The sequence below is a fragment of the Calonectris borealis genome, chromosome 3 (assembly GCF_964195595.1).
Source record: "Calonectris borealis chromosome 3, bCalBor7.hap1.2, whole genome shotgun sequence".
In the NCBI taxonomy this organism is placed as follows: Eukaryota; Metazoa; Chordata; class Aves; order Procellariiformes; family Procellariidae; genus Calonectris; species Calonectris borealis.
The window spans coordinates 128,218,412-128,235,944 of NC_134314.1; the positions used below are offsets into that span (position 1 = coordinate 128,218,412).

General features: G+C 44.0%; 1 protein-coding gene across 5 annotated transcripts in view; it reads right to left on the reverse strand.

Moving 5' to 3' along the window:
* Positions 1 to 2,145: 2,145 nt before the first annotated feature.
* Positions 2,146 to 17,533, reverse strand: part of XRN2 (5'-3' exoribonuclease 2) — a 51,450-nt gene continuing 36,062 nt past the window's right edge. For 4 of the 5 annotated variants that reach the window (XM_075147883.1, XM_075147885.1, XM_075147888.1 and 1 more), the window contains 3 exons: positions 13,387 to 13,447; positions 7,718 to 7,859; positions 2,146 to 3,003 (listed from right to left, as the gene is read on the reverse strand). In XM_075147883.1, coding sequence (XP_075003984.1) covers positions 2,941 to 3,003; positions 7,718 to 7,859; positions 13,387 to 13,447 — 266 coding nt within the window. In that variant the 3' untranslated portion in view covers positions 2,146 to 2,940. Of the gene's footprint in view, positions 3,004 to 7,717; positions 7,860 to 13,386; positions 13,448 to 14,026; positions 17,264 to 17,533 lie in introns of those variants that run through there. The other variant, XM_075147886.1, reaches the window with a different exon arrangement.

A 17,533-nucleotide genomic window follows, 5' to 3' on the forward strand; every position in this document is an offset into this window, starting at 1 on the left:
TATCGTTATTATTAATTAGTAAATGAACGTACGCGCGTGGACGCGGTGCGCCTGCCGTGCAGCCGCCGCAAACTCCGGCCCTTGGCGAAGCTTCCGAGGAGCTGCAGCGATCGCGGAGACCCCCAGCAACGCCCGGGACCCGCCCGGGGCCGGACGCCGCTTCCCCGCCGGGAGAGGGGGAATCGGGCCCCGCAGCCGCCGGGGCCGCCGGGCTGGAGGAGGAACGAGGGAGAGCGGTGGGACGGATCGGGGCCCCGGGGTTTGTCCCCTTGCCTCTTCCCCGAGGAAATGCAGCACACCGGGAAACGCTTCTCGGAAGTTTCCGGCAATTTTTCTTTCTTTTTAATTTTTTTTTTTTTTTTACAATAAAAGGAAACGTTGTTTTCAAGAGTTGGCTGCTTCCTTCTCGGTCTACTTATCGGTTTGACCGGCTCTGGACAACCCCAAAAACCCCTTTTTTCCGCTTCCTTCTCAATCGCCAAGGAGATTTCGTTCCGCGCCCCCCGGCTCCGCCATCCTCGGGGGGGTCCGCTGAACCCCAGCCCCTCCGGGGGCTTCCCAGCCTCGGGGACCGCCGGGGCTCCGCGCCGCTCCCGGCTGCGCCGTGAAGGAGTGATTCTGGGGCGGAAAAAACGGATTTCGGCCGCTGTGAGCCCAGGGACCGGCTCCCGGCCCCCTTCCGAAGGGACAGCCCAGGGGCCGGGAGGGGAAGGCTCCCAGGTGGGGAACGGCGGCCGCAGGGCGATGCGGGGGACCCCCGCCGCTCTCCCCCCTTCCACAGCCGGGCTCACACGGAGCGTTTCTCCCCGCTGGCTCCCACGGGGGAACAGCTTGATGGCCCTTGGGAAGGGGATGGGTCTGAGCCCCTATGGGGTGAGTGAGCCCCCCCCTCCAAGCCTGGTAATGCAAGGTGGGAGGCTTCAGGCTCACCTCCGGCTTGGAAAACATATATGGAGAGAGGTAGAGCAGTTTCAGGACTGCCACAGGGATCCTGTCCCCAAGGGCCGTCCCCAAATATCCCAGCGGTTCCGGGTCCTGGAGAGCGCTGGGACGCCGCGGGGCCACACGCCGGGGCAGGGGGACGCACAGGCAGCCGAAGCAAAAAGCCAGCGGAGGGGTGATGCTCCGCGGTCAGGCCCTGCATCCCATCCCTGCCTGATGGCGCAGAGGAACCGAAGCCCCCGGCCAAGCGCGTTGCTCCGAGCACCGCTCCGAGGGTCCGGGTGGGCACCGCACCTCCCAGAGCCGAGGGAAGGCTCCGCTCGGGAGCTTTGACTCGCGGCCGTCGGCGAGGGGGTGAAGAGCTGGGCAAGGAGGAACCTGCAGGGACAAGCCCTTCCCAAAGCGGCCCCCCCGTGAATGTTTATCCAGCCCCATTTTTGTACCCCCAGCCCCCAAAGACGGGGAGCGAGGGACAAAAGCCCACTCGCACCCCGGGTTCCTCCTCGGGAGCAGGAGGCACCTTCGGCGGTGTAAGGATGAGCCACCCCGCTCCTTCCTCCAGCCTCACACTCAACCACCACATTTGCATGAAAATTCACGTTCGCTGCTGGTTTTGTTCTGCTCGAAAAGCAAAATTACTTTTTTGAGACCCAAATATTTTCCCGGGCGAGGGAGAAGGCCATTGGTGAGGGCTGATGGTGTTTCCCAGCTCCGGGCAGGATGGCAACTCTTTGCATTACAATGAAGGATTCTGCTCCACCCTCAATCACTTGAAAATAATGAATCCAGTTTCATGATTTCTTCCTCCCAAGGTTACACTGGTCTGGTCTTTTTCCTCGTTGCTGGTGATTAACATCTGGGCCTCGAAGGAAGGGGCTGAAAAACTACTCACGGGAGCGCCGTGCCTCGCAACCTCGCGTAGGGGCGACAGCAAAGCTTCAAAGTTTACTGATGTGTGTGATATATGTGTTTAATGGAAAAGTCCAAGCACGGCACAATGGAAAGATGTTATATTAGCATTAACGCTGCTCATTTCACTGGATGCTCTTGCCACTTTTTTGATTAAACAAAGATTTTAAATGACATTGTAGAGGCTGTCTGGAATTATTTTCCAAGAAATTAATATAAATGCGTGCACGCAGGTATAGATAAGAGACACAAACACATTCTGGAGGGAGTTGGAAATAAACCACTGGATACTGCTCAGAATTTCAAAAGCCACTTTATAAAGCAAATAAAAATATTTACTGATTTGGTACACTCACACGGAAAAGCCCTAGAAAGAGTGCTAAAAATGAATGGAAACTCTGTACTTCGCAGCTATTTTAAATTATATATCAAAACAGACAAATACACCTTCCGTGCTTGTTTATGTTACAATAACAAAGTCAAAAACAGGCACAAGTTGTAAAAGTTGAAATGTTTTACTTCAAAGTCCAAAAAATCTCCTCTCTTTGTGAGAAATTCAAGGAAGCATCTGACAAGGAATACCGACAGACGTGTCTTTAAACACCGTGCTCCGCAGGCTGCCTGCTGTGTCTTCCCCAAGAGTTAATAAAATCCGATTTCTATGCATTCTTTAAAACTCCGTGTCTGTTTTCAGGCTCTTATGTGTGAAGTAAAGGATGTTTGGAGTTCAGATTGACAGGCACAGCTAAGCACAGCTTGTATACGTAATAAAGACAAAACAGCACTCCTACCTCATCAAATGTCTCACGGGCAAATTAGCAAGTCTAGTTTACTCGTATTTCGCAATACGCTATTTCCAAGCGACATAGCCCCCCACAAAAAAAAATAATCAGTTTGGTAAGAAATGTGTACATTTAAAACAAGTATCATAGTTTAAAAACTACAGGGGTGTTTCTTAGGGATTCCATTTTTCCCCCCAATTAATAAAAGAACAAAACCAAAGAACCCCGACATTTTCTATACTTTAAAAAAAAAAAAAACAAAAAACAAAACAAACAACCCAAAACCCAAAACAAAACAAGAGTCGAGCTAATTCCAGCTGTATCTTCCTGAGGGAGGTGGTAGCGGGTAGGGCCTCCCAGGGCCATATGCCTACAAACAAACAAAAGCAAGCATTTATTTTTTGGATTAACATCACAGTAAACAAGTTAGCCGAGCTTCAGGCGCCATACAAAAATGAAACAATACATCCTTTGCACAGAAAGGTACCACAGGCAGAGCGGAACAGATGCTCTCCTGAAAATACAAGCTTTAACTTCCACCAGCGGAGAGCGGTTCTGCACAGCACCGGCCTCAGCTTCCAGCTGTACCGCGGGAGGAGCAACGCTTCTAAATCAGAAATAAATGCGCCAAAAGACAGCACTGAGGACAAGTTACTTCCAAGCCTTAACACCTCCGCATGTTCTTTGCTTGCAGCAACACTGGAAGCAAAAATGTACACGACGTTGAAGCCACACACATGCACACATTCACACACACACCTGAAGGGCGGATTTGAAATGCAAATTTTTAATTCCTACAGAAATTGGGCTTTGCAGTATGTACGCTTACGCTTTACACAGAGTAATGATGTAAATGTCATTTTTGTGGACTAACTAAAGTATCACCTTGAGATGCGCGATGCCTGTATGCTGTTAGCAGGATTAGTCAGGTTTATTTTTTTAGAGGATAAAAATAATTTCCCTCAACTACCAGCTTTCTGTTCTAGTTGTAAGCAATCTTACGCTAAAGCAAGGCAGACATTTTTGCAGATAAGTATTTTAAAGACAAAAAAAAAAATCTGTATTTGTTACAGAAGCAGCATTCTTCAGCACTCATTCATTTTAAATAATAGGTGAAAAATGCCTAAACCCCACCTTGGAAATCACTGCAAATTAGCTATATTTTTGTATTTAAATTTAGATGAGGCATTCTGTACATCACTAGCCAGTGAAAAATGTGTCAGAAAATTTCATAAAAAGTCCCCTTGAAACATTTAAAATTATTTCAAAACCTGATATACTGCAGAGACCAGAAAGTTAATTAAATGTGATGCGCTAACGACAGCTATAGGGCTTGCTTTGTTTGTTTCTTGGAGGCTTTTTTGGTGGGGAGGGGAAGAGGGGCTTCCCTTCATTTCTTCAGAAGAGAAATCCACCTTTACCCTGTCCTACGGGGGCACAGAGAAAACGGCCGAAACTGAGGAGACAGCGAGCAAACCTGTGACAGGGGAGGTTCGCTTCAGCCTGCTTGTGTCAGGCTACCAAAACCGACTTTCTGAACAGAAACTGATTTGTTCCACCCCGTTTTTAAAGGGCTCTGAAAGAGACGTGCAGAATACACTGCTTCCACCATCAGGAAGGCTTTACGTTTGTTTTCAGGTTTGATTGTAATCAATTAAAAAAAGGAAACAGGATCACTATATCCCTTGAAAAATCCTTCCAGTTACATAAATAGCAGCAATCCCTGTACAGAAGTACAATTTAGAGGTTTTGTAAGAGCCGCACAAGACATTTATCTGGACATTCAGTTGTATTTATTTTGTGTAAAATAAAAATGTCAGACACCTGCACAACACAATCAAGTTTATTCTTTAGTTTTCTGGAACAGCTGGAAGACACCAACAAATACCCACTACCACAGAGCAACCCATATCCATGGCAGTTGCATTAATTTTGTAAGCACTTTGTAGCAGCGCGTTTATTAACCTCTTCAGACCATGTTCTGTATGCTGTAAAAAAAGAATTCAGAGGTGAAAGAGACCAAAGATAATTATTTATGCTGCTATGTGTCACCACTTCCACTTGAATCCCTTTTCAAGGCTTTAAAGCTTTGAAATTTACAGGCAGCAATGCCAGATTCAATTATTGGTTTTGCACCCTAAACCCTTTAAGGTAGCTTCTAATTTTACTCCTGTGCTGTCAGCCCCGAGGAAATAATGACATCTGAAAGTTCATTTAAAAATAACAAAACAAACAAAAAAAAAAAGAAGAAAAAAGAAAAAAAGGGAACAAAAATTTAAAAGGCGATAAAAACCCACTGGAAAGCAACACAACTGCAAAGGAAATTTTTTAAGGAAGCAAATCTACTGGAGCTGAAAGATTCTCCTTAATAACCATCACGTATGCGAATACAAATAAAACCACCCAGTCACCACCCAGTTTTAACTTTGTTTCATGATCCAGCAGACACGTCCTCTGCTAATGACAGGTGAATGACATTTTGGGCAAGACTGCAGTTTTACCAAACAGCAATATGCCTCCTATTTTAATCTTTCAGGTGGCAAACGGCTGGAGAGCTGCGAGGGCGCAGGCCTGCTGTCTCTGCCAGGCTGTAGATGTCCATGACGCCCTGAGACCCCCCCAAATGTGAACTAGCAGGGGATGCCCTCCCTCAGCCCACACTGCAACCATTTCTGGAAGACAACTCCTCTTCACCTTCGTGATTCCAGCTGTAGCTGTTACACATGAAGATTTAAGGTCAGGAATGAAGTAGTTTAAGCACCGATTCCTTTTGCACATATCCACCTACGCTACCCAGGATAAAGGGTAGAGCAGAGTACGGCGTAGCAGACAGACTTTTTTCAAGCATCTGTTTTCCAGCCCTAATTAAATACCACCCAGACTCCACCAGCATCAAAATCCTCCACTGATTTTCCTACATTATTACAGCAGCCCTGGTTATGGATTAGTGCAATTATGCATTTATTCCTTTGTCTCCAGTGTTTTGGGTAAGCCTGTATAACACAAAATGAAAGATTTTTGAAAACTGATCCTATCAATACACCTCATCCACATCTGAAATATACCTAAAAAAACACTGGGGACTAGTTGGGCAGCACAGCCAGGATTCAAGCCCCACTGTTTTCCCATTAAGCCTAATGTGATCATAACCCACGCTGTCTAGTTTTGCTTATAGCCAAAACCAGTCCTGGAAGGATTTGTACCGGTAATGCCTCCCCGCTATACTTGGAGCAAGAGCGCACCGTGGCATACTTCCCTCTCTTTTTCCTCTGCTTCTCGCTGCAACACCAATATGACAACTGAACAAGCTAAAGACAATGCTTACTCCAGTCTTAAAAGCCTCCTCTACACTAAAAATGCTTGAGGGTAGGAGTCGGGGGGGGGGAGAAGAGTCTCACTGCTGCGAACAAGGGCTCAGTCGAACAAGAGTTTAAGAGTTGGGAGCGCTGGGGCAGACTGCTTGCTGGCTATAGACCTTTTCAGCAGCACCACGTAATCCTGCAGTTGGCAGACAATGCTGAGAACGGTATTAGCAGCTCACAGGCTGTTTCTGCTGGGCTTCGGTCCTGACAAGCTGAACCAGACAGAGAAGCACACGGCACTCCGCAAAAAGCTTCCCCAGCAAAGGCCAAAGGCTCTTCTTTTACAAACGTGGTTTGACAGTACATGTTTTTGTTGTATTAGCTGCCTCAAAACCCCCACACCATAACAATGTCATGGTGCAAAAGTGGTTGTGATAGATAGCGCTACCTGAGTCTCCCAACCAGAGCAGAAAAGAAAAACATAAAGCAGACAAAGAATAGAGAAGTGGTAAAAATGCTCTAACACGACTTTCACATACGCGGTATGACATTACAATTTAAATGGATTGTACTTGCAGTCCCTGCTGTACAAGCAGAAGAGCCTGGGATATTATCCATACACACACTGCAGGACAGAATTTATACCCATGTGAAAATGACTATCTGCTGCCAACAGCACGGAGACACGGTCCCAGGAACCAAACACCAAATTTGACTGTGTTGGTGCTGTACCGTGTAACACAAACGCAGATGGGCAGACTGGGAGGAAGAAAAGAAAAACTAAGAGCGTACACTGAAAAGTGACTTGTCTTGAGCACGTTTATGAGAGGTAGCTGAACCAGGTCCCAGAAGGCAAATTTCAAACAGTTTGTGCCTTAGTTTCCATATAAAGGATTGGGAAATAGTGCCGTTACCAAGCAGCTGAGCGCTCTTCCTCCTCTTTCCCCATTACTGGTCAGTAATCTTCCCACAGCTGAGTAATAATTCTGACTTACCAAAACAGCAACAGAACTTCAAGTTTAATATAGATATCTGAAATTTATTTTAAACTAGCATATAGCATTGTAAATACTCAAATAATCTAGTACAAGAGTATATGCAGATTATATTTTTACTGGGAACACACACACACAAAAAATCATATAAGCAAAATCACCTGCTGCTTTCAAGAAGCGTTTTCATTCTGTGGCATTTTCATGAACTGACGACAAAGTCACCTATAATTTTGGATGAGGTTCTCCTACCACGTTCACTCGTTTTCGTTTAACCACACAAAGCTATTGTCACAGACATGTTTATTTCTCTGGCTAGTAGAATCTAACCTTTGCATTTAAGTAGTTTTTCAGCTAAAAGAAAGCCAATAAACATCAGAGGGAAAAAATTAATGAAAGCGTACGAATCTGCATTTTAAACATACTGGGGAGAAACCCTTCTATCCCCAAAATGTGTGGCTGATAGATTTCCTTACAGAAGAGGAAGACTCCGGTTGAAATACTTGCTTTTCTCAGGCTGCAAGCAGTGTGTGACTTGGTTCGATCTACTTTCAATGAAAAGCAGTGGCGGCACAGTCATGGCATGGGCCTTCTGCCAGGGGAACACACGGAGGGGCTGGACAAGGCTGGGAAGCTTACCTGTCTGTGCCTTCACTGGTGACACAGCGACTGGGCTAAAACCAGCTCAGGAATGGCTACCTATGCTGCATTCACTCTCCACAGCCACACGCGAAGGAAGCCTTACTCGGCAGGAGAACAAAATGTGCAAAATGGGGCAACGTTTTCGTACCTGTCTTCCCCTGTCCATCCGATCTTCAGGTCTCTGTGGGTAACTCATTGGTCCGCCCAGCCCCTGGTACTGACTCGTCTGGTACTGATTTTGGGATTGCAGCATGCGGTTCCAGGCAAGGAGAGGAGCAGCCCCAGCGGTTCTGCGTAAAGAAGACAGACACTGCAGCATGAACTTAGCTCCTAGAGAGAGTTTCACACCACAAAATCCAAATTTCTATAGTCTCGTATGATAAATGATTTGATTTGCCTCAGAGTTGAACACTGTCACGTCCAGCTATGCCTGCAGTGGTGCTGCAGATGGCCAAGCCATTGGAGATAAATTGGGGAGGGGGGAAATATCTTCCAAGATTCTTCTACCGAAAGGCCACATTTGCTTACTGCTTCCTTCATCGCGGCTTGAAAGCTACAGAACCAGGTACTACCACAAGCAGTAAATTCAGTTTTACAAAGCAGAGGTTTTTCAAATTCCTTGGAAGGATTCTGTCCATCTTTTATTTTAGGGGCAAAGTTGCCAATTCATCTGCACTGATCTTGAACGTAGATTAAAATCCAGATATCACCAAGTTAGCTAAACGCAACACACCATCCAAAGAGTAAACATGTGCAATACAGGAGAATGAGGCTTTCTTTTCTAAATGTCCAGACTCTTTCTGGGAGTCCATTCTTTCTAGTTAATTGCAGGTTGCAAATGAATTCTTACTGCGAGTATTCTGAATCTAGGGTAGGGGCCTTGGCTGCTTTTTCCCATCCATTATTCTGCTCAATATGTCAGAAGGTCTGATCGGGAAGAAACCTTTTCAAGTTCTATTGATGCCGTTTTCAATTGACCACGGTGACCTAGCAACATAAGCACTAATTGGCATGGACTGACTGACATTTGGTGTACAGTTTATATGGGAACGCAAATTCAACATCCATTATAACCTAGTTTGCCATCCCAGATTACTAACAGCAAGAAATGTTTTAATTGCCTTCAAGTACCTATTCTAACATTACAATTATAAAGCAACAGGTATAATACATCAAATCATTGTTTGATTAAAAATATTTAGAAAAATGATATAGCCATGATATAGTCTTTAAAGCTGAGCACGGGTAAGGGTACAACTCCTCAGAGAATGCAGGGCAGTTATGTTTTGCAGTACAATATATTGCTGTAAAGGAAAAACATCGGATAGTTGAGACAGTTAATCTTTTCTGACCCCTCTTTAAGAGAGAGTCGGCTGAAGAGTGTGCGGCCAGCCTGCCGAGAGACAGGAACAGCAGAGAGCACGAGCCCTGCATTTCATATTTACCTGCTGCACCGCTGAACCGCAGGTTACTTTGTACGTCTTCACAGAGCCTCTGCCCCGATTTGCCGGATTAAACTGGCGGGACTTCAGCCTCGGAGGAGCTACCCTACCCAGAGGCTGATATATTCTTTCAGAGACACGTGCAGTTCAGGGAGGAGGTAGGACTTTCAGGACCGAGGGAGGATTCACAGCTAGCTGTACAACGTGGGGCAAACTGAGCTTTGAGCAACTGCGGAAGCGATGCTGGGCGAGGAAGGTCTTTTCAACACACATTTCACCAGAGGCAAAGTTGGAATCAAGACAGGCAAACGTAAGATTAAAATGAATGAAAGCAGGCATTTTGGACGTGAAGGCTTTCTGGTTTTGGATGCAAATTGCTTTTGGTTTCACACTAAAGCCTGCAAGACAGCTGCTCCACCTGGTCAGGTTAAGACCTGCCTGAATTTTAGAAAGGCAAAAGAAACTCCTACCATCTCTAGAAATGAAATAACTTGAGTCCTGTTTATAAAAGCATGAGTCTTACCTGATAAATATGCAATTGGTAAAAATGATGTGCAATGCATGTACTAAAAATGAACATGCACAAAAGCTAAGTGGTAATACTGAACTGTGTGGTTTTATTTCTAAGCTTCAGAGGTATCTCCAGAAATGCACAATGTTACCTGAATCATTCATTAGAGGAGCAATACCTTATTTGAAGTTCATAGCACATTACACTTTCAGGGACTAAACACTCAAAATCAGTATTCCAAGTATGATATTCCTTTTGGTTAAGTATTTTGAGTACTAACTCCCTCCCACATTATTCCTGGAAAACAGCAGACTCTCCAGGAAGACGACACTGCTCAGCCTTAAGGAAAACTACAGGGAATTACCCACATAGCCCCAGCTCTAGGACTTTCACCAACAGTCACTCTGTCTCTACAACTTTGCTAATGTGCTGGTGATAAATACCTCAGCGACTGACGACCACAGGCAACACTTGCTACATGCCTGGAACGGGGAAGTTTGACACAAATTTCATTTGACATTAATATGTATTTGGCACAGAATTTAAACTTTTTATTTTAATAAAGTGCTGCTTAGAGAAAAGTTGGGATATTTAACAAATGACACACATTAACCCTAATATCACTATTGCGTTGGGGCATTTTTGATGCGAGGCCATCTAAAGAGTGAAATTGGTGATTTTCAGTTAGAACCACTACGTATTTTAGAGGATAGACCTAGTAGGAAAAGAAAAAAAAAAAGCTGCAATGCATTTTCTGATCTTAAAGCCAGAAAAGCAGCTTACACCTTTTTGCTGCTCTTAATTCACAGAACTATGTACTATTTTTAAAAAACAAAATTTTAGATTTTCATCTGGTAAACAGAAATCAGGAAATTGTAGTCCTCACAGCACTTGACTTCATGTTCGTCTAGTGGATGTATTAATTGGTGACTCAAATTACCTGAGGGTGGAGATTTGTACGCAGCAAAGCTGTGCCTCACGGGTAACAAAAAAAGAATTGTGCCACTTGGAATATCATAGGAGTTCACACTGGCCGAGTTAGTCAAACGCACTATCCAGAGTTACGTCAACTTACAATGAAACTAAAGCGTATACATACAGGGTAGCTAAAAGACAACTCCAGGAAACCTTCTACAGTAAAATATTTCTGTGTTCCATCCTCAGCCTCTTTGGAAATCTCTTCTATGAGCAGGTTAAGCAAAAGAATTTGCTTAACCAGATTACAAATTTCCATCAGCCAGGAAACCAGGTAGCAAACACATGTATATAACCTCTGAAACATATCAGATCACCAGCACTGAAGGCAAGAGCACGGAATAACGTTCTGCAATCTCCAGTAACGCAGCCCGGCCAGCCCAGGGCCTGAACAGGCGATGCTGAAAGGTGTCCTGTTCAACGGCAACTCACCGATTTTATTTTACGTGCTGCACACTGAATTGCATCGCTAAATTTAAAAGTAAGAAGTTTTATGCAGGAGACAAGATCATCTGGATTATGAAGAAGCAGCTTTACGCTATTGGTTTTTTTCCACCCAGGCCTGTGAAGCAATACTAGTTTAGCCCCCACTGCAATACTCTACCCCTGAAATAGCACAAAGGCCCAAAGCTTTCCTGGCAGGGACAGGGCTCCTCGCTTCATGTTGCAAATCAAGGATATCGTAGCCTCCTGCCCACCCACTTCATCTGAAAAGGCGGGAGCGGGGGCTGGCCTCTCCCTCCATTTACTTTCCTCCCGGCAGCAGAGGTGACGGAGAACAGAAGCGCCTCGCTGCTCTCCCCGGCAGCACCTTGCTGCTCCTTGGGCACCTGAAGCGCAGCAGCAAGCGGGACAGCCTTGGGGTAGCGGTATGGGAAACTGGCAGCTCCCAGGGAATTAACTGGGAAACTGAAAACCTCTCGCGGGGAGTTCAGTTCAACAGGTTCAGCCATTTTTTCCTCCACCAAGCCTATCTATCTTCATGTTTCTGTTTAAATTTTTGCTTACATCTCCATGCTTATCTCTGTATAGCAACTAACTCGACATCAGCCCTAAGCATGCTTGTTTTGTTTCCCAAATCAAACACCTTCCAAGAACGTGGCAAAATCGCTTATCCTCAGCACTGCAACTGGCAAGTTTGTGACTTTCATAAACCGTCCGAGGTGTAACAAAGCACCATCAGGGAGGGAAAGCGTTGTAAATATACTCTTGTCACTCGAAAGCTAGAATGGCATTCTCCAAGCTTCTCTAAAGCTTATTTTCTAGGTGAAGATGATACATCTTCGATTTAAAGTCACCTCAGGGGACACCAGTTTCCTCAAGTTTGGGAACTGAATAGCGAAGTCAATACCGCAACACTAGAAGCACTAGGTTAGCGGATCGAATCACGAGCACCGTCCATCTGCAAAGATGCTCTGAAGTACTTGGGCAGTGTGCGGTCACCTCTAAAAATACTAGCACAAACCAAGCACAGTAACCTTCTGATAGGATTCTGATTAGAGAGACAGTCGATTATTACAATTGTAATAAAAACGTGTATTTCAAGTGAGAAACAAACAGAATTTCTGGCTGAAAGAAGTTATTTGTATGTGAATTGAGAAACTCTTCCACTTTGCCAAAATAAACAGCCTGGTAGAATGATACAAGTATAGCATTGTAAAAGTAATGACAAGTTACAGACCTGCAGCAATATTTCACAAAATGGTACTATATAAATTGGATTTAATTAAGGTGTGGGAATAGCAACTCCCATGACAAAGTAGTATTAAAGTTTGTAATGCAAGATTCATTTATAATGCAATATTCCACATTGATGTGGCACAGGACAAGGGAGCCGGACTTACTTCAATAGGGATCAAAATGGTTGCCATGGAAAACGTCATTGCGGAGAGCTCAATAAATTCCCCCAAAGCTGATATTTTCAATGGTTAACATTTGCAAATAAAACCACGCCAAAAAAGTTGTGCCTCAGAACAGAAACATCAAAGATCTCGCATACGGTCTCATTTCTCCATACATATAAATAAATATCATTATTCATAGCTTTCACAGGTACGCCGGAGTTTATAAAGTCCATCTGACTTAAGGACATACAACCTATCAATGAAGGAACGCATGTAAAACATCCCTTATTATCAAACCATGTCACATTCCTTCTATTCGATGGCACTTATTGGACTGCAGATTCCATAATCCTTCCCTGAGTCCCTTCTGCATTTAATTCAGTTCAGTCTTAAGTAGTTAAAGAAACTGTTTTCAGTGGCAACTAATAACTACTGACCTACAGTGACACTGCCCTACAATAGGCTTGTCAGGCCTGAAAAACTTGTACCAAAGAAGCTGATTAGGACTTCAAGAGGTTTGTAGCAAGAATCAATGGCTAGTCTGTACTAATGCTGCGGTTGCAGCACAGAAATGATAAAAGTGGAACACCATTAGTTATGCCTCATTAAGCTCCACAGCCCTCCTAAAAAGAAATTTGTTTAGCCTGTCCAAAATCTAATGCAGTTTTAAGCTCTCTGTGTTCAATTTCATAGTATCTCAAAAGCTTCAATAAGATAAAGGCCAAAGAACCAAGAACAGTACCAAAGCACCAACAGTAAAGTTAATTTTGAAGTCTGAGTTTTAATGGAAAGTGGTTTTGCCTTCTTTTTTTTAATACAAAGTACTCAAGCCTTTTAAAGGATGAACACCACATAGTGCACTCACAAAATATAAATAAATCATGGACATTAATTAACTTTAAAAAACCCTGCTGTACAGCATGATTTCAATAAATTTAAACAACAAAGTTCAAACCAAAGAGGAAAAAAACAGTTGTGAAGCCTGGCAGAACCAAGTATATCCTCCTGGCCACATTTCACAAAACCTCTATCCCTCCTGCCTTACCTTTGTGGTGCCTGTTGAAACAAGGGTGTAGGACCTCGCCAGGACTCCTGGGGTCTAAGATCTAGAGGGTAAAACAAAACGTTAAAATAAAAAAGAGCAAGTATACTTAAGGAACTGCACTCCACTTAAAAAGTGGAGAGAATTTGTTTTAAGATGTCAAACAGAAAAGCTCAAACTTTCACCAAGTTGTTGGTTACTATTGCTGATTTTGATAGAGCCCTTACGTCCATCAGTGGCAAGACTAGTATTAATAAAAGGCAACTTTTTTTTTTAATATGTCCAGTAAGCTTCAAGTTATAAGAAGAATGAATTTTATTTGCTAGAACTAGCATTGGTTAGTGCTTGGACACTTCACAGGTATCTTCTCTTGAATTTTAAAAAATGCAAAACCATGCCTGTTACCGTAACAACTGAAGATTTCATTTAGTGTTTACATTTCTTACAAGTACGTTCATCACTACACTATGTGCAAAAACATAGATACATATACACACATGCACACCACTGCGTCATCATCACAACACACCATGTTTGTGAGCAACAAATATTTAATACTCAAAATGTGTGCAAGTTTCCTTCTGATTAGGCTAAATTATTCTATAAAGCAAATTAAAAGAATGACCAGAGCACGTAATAAAGCGAACAGTTCCACTTTATTCACGTTTAAAAACATATATATAGTTGTATTTAGGATATATTTAAAGATAGTAAAAATGTATTTAGAAGTTAGACAATGATAATATAACAATAAAAATCTATTAAGGATCTCTCAGATAATGTAATCAGACTGAATTAAACCTTTTCGAGTAAAAACTTGGCCAGAGACCCAGCACTGCAGTTATAAGAAACTGCAGTGAAGAAGACCACCCACTTCTCAATTGTTTCTTCTACCCAAACTAACTCTTTACAAAGACGTAGCAGTAACAACATTGCTTTAACAGGACATGCAATTAAACGGTTGTTGTTCGTCTAAATAAACTGGTCAGTAAACAGGATAAAAGAAACAGCTAATCAATAGCTCCCCGGTCAGTCCACAACACTCAAATCGTGCATCAATCAAAAGCTTCAGTTTCAGTGGCACCTTTGATTATTTTCAATGGTGTTTAAGTGTGACCTAATTTCAACAGCTGGTTCCAGAAGTTGTCTAATGGACGTACTGCAATGGGACAGTAACGCCCTGTTAAACTGCCAATATTCAAGGACACTAAAGCTTTGCAATAATTTGAAAGAAAACAGACAGAGGAAAAATCTGTGCCTCTCTCCTAACTCTGGCTGGATTGTCTGCGGGCTGTAACGGTCTGACCCGGACAGAAACCTTTCACGGCAGCACTCAAGCGCGCAGGGGAGGGTGCGGGCAGCCCCCGTTGAAGATAACACCGTTTCACCAGGGGAAATAAATCCTGATCCCCAGCAGCTCCGCTGTTCCCGCCTGGGCTCCTCCAGGCAGAGCTAATCCAGCCCAGCCAGCCCAGCACAGCCTGAGCCGCAGAGGGGTGTGGGCTGCATTTTACTTATTTATTAAACATTACATGTATACACACACCCCCAACCAATATATACACATCTCTCTCTCTATGTATATACATACCACACAGACATACAGATTGTTACCAGCTGATGCCAGGATGAGGACTAGGTTTTGGTCACCACCACCAGACCTGCAGGTCTCCCAGGCCTGGCTCAGTTCTCCTTTTGCTTGCTGGGAGACACAAACTTCCAGAAAAAACCCGCTATATTCCAGGAAGAATAATGACGACGTTTCCCCCACTCTTCTCCTCTGTGCAGGCTGAGCTAGGCAAGACCCCCAAGTATCCGGACAATTATACGGACTAATACAGTCTCTCCCTTCCCTGACCCTCCCTGGTCAGAACTTCACATTTTAATTGAAGTTTATTAACACGTTTTCCATTCCACTGCCAGGGTCAAACGTGCTCTAGCACCAGCGAGATGATGCTGGTCTCGCCCTAGCGTTTCCCATTCATACAGACCCCTGCTTAAGGGCTAGTTAAAAACATGTGTCCTATTTAATCACTTTCTTTCCATCTGAAAAAGAAAGGACCCAGCTCTCCTGCTGTAACCACATCTTTTTGCAGCTCTAGGGAACAGTTTAAGAAGGAGTTTAATGAAATCATCATAAAAACATTTAAAGCCACCTTATTACTATTCATCTGTACGGCTCTGACAGGGAACAATCTCTGAGGGAAAAAGCTTGGAGCAGTGAATTGCACTTCAGAAAGGTACAAAATCGGAGAAGAAATGACAATTAATATTTTCTTTAGTCTTCAAAACTTAGGCATTTCCTAGAGCTATAAGGCCAAATAAACTGCCTTCTCTAGCAGCTCCTCAAGTAACAATTTATCTAATCAGTGTGGCAATCAAAGACGAGATTTTGTGTTTACTGATTGCACTAATCAAAATCACTTTTCAAATGCAGCTAATTGACAAGTTTACTGACTGAAAGTCATAAATCAGATACCCTGTGCTGCAGAAACCAAATATGCCATTCACAGAGTACTGCCATGCTGCACTTGACTCCCCAAGTTATCAGCACAGACAATTATTCATCAACTGAAAATTGGCACATCAAAGTCAAATCAGAGAACAACAGTAAGGAACACCCACAGCAGGCTCTTGAGGAAGAGATGGCACTTTGGTTGACCGCATTGCCCTTCTAGAGTCTAATTTTACTTCATCATACATATGAAAACATAACACATAAAATGAAAAGTTGCTCTGCATCAAAACCACAAAATGTGGGAATTTTAACCACATCAGCTCTAGTTTTTCAGGAACGTGTGAGTTCCGGACGCTTCCCAATCCAATTATGCCACAACATACAGCATTCTCTCACAATTATACAGCTGATGAACGTGACTTTGACACAAGAAATGACCTGCCCCCATTAAGAAAACTCAGCATATGCCTTCCCAGTCCTTCTAATTTGATTTTCTAGTTGGAGATATCTGTGCTTTGACAGTGACATTTGTGCTTGAACTGAAGGGGGTGACTACAAAAGGCAAGAAGATAGCTGCACTGTCAGATCTAGGAACACCTTTTGGTACTCCTGGACAGAACGCTGTCTGGCTGAAATTGGCTCACGTGCTCAATTCTGACCACAAATTTCCATCGGAGCAAATGCACCGTCCATGCAGACTGTTCCTGTTCAATAAGATGACCACCACCTACTGCAGTGAGGGTCAGAAGGTTGCTGACAGGCTCCCATCTTGACAGGTTTGCTTCACACTCAATCCACACGATCCATAATCCAGGATGTGTTACCATGCCCGGGTGTGGTCCCATTTGCAAAAGCATCCTTCAGTGTGAATGTCAGAAAGACTGATTTCAGCAGAAATTTTGGGCTATGACACTTGGAGGTATTCTTCTAACGAGTTTAAGCATGGGTTTAATCCTTTTACCAGGGTCTCTACCTGGTAAAAGAGGAGTTAAGACACATGTGGCCACTTGGCATCGATTAAGTCAACCACCACTGTAGTTAGTTGTAAAGACTTCACACTGCAGTCAGTTTAAATCAGAAGTTAATTAGAGTTTAAGACTAATCTCCTAGGACAGCTTGGTATCCTTAGTAGAAGAGGAGGAAAACACAACAAAATCAACTGACAAAGAATACATTTGCAGCACGTTGCACTGCGGTCTCCCATGAAAACAGAGAGTGCCAGGAACCAGCTTCTCCACTCTGGGATGAAGAGCCCCAGAGAGCAACGGCAACGCACAACCCCTGCTGTGTGAAAAAGCCTTTGTACGACGACCACCGGCGGCGTGCGAAGCAGCGCGCCGCAACGGCGGCTGGAAGGACCAGCAGGTTGGTCTGGCACCTCTTTTTGCTGCACGAACAGGAAAGCACGAGATCAACCTCTGCCTAATGGAAAAAGCAGCATTAAGGAAAGTGGCACAACGAGAGAAAGAAGGGGAGGGAAAAAAAAAGCAAGCCTTGCTTTCAGATTTGCCAGGCACACCTGCAGAACAGCAACTGGGGATGCCCGAGGCAATTTGAAGGTGAGGAAGGGGCAAGAGATGAGGGGAGGAAAGGATGCGTGGAAGAAAGCCACTAGACAGTTTTTCTGAGGCCAACAGATGGAATGGGATTTCATACCGATCAGTGGATTCAAGCCTCCTCAATTTGAAAGAA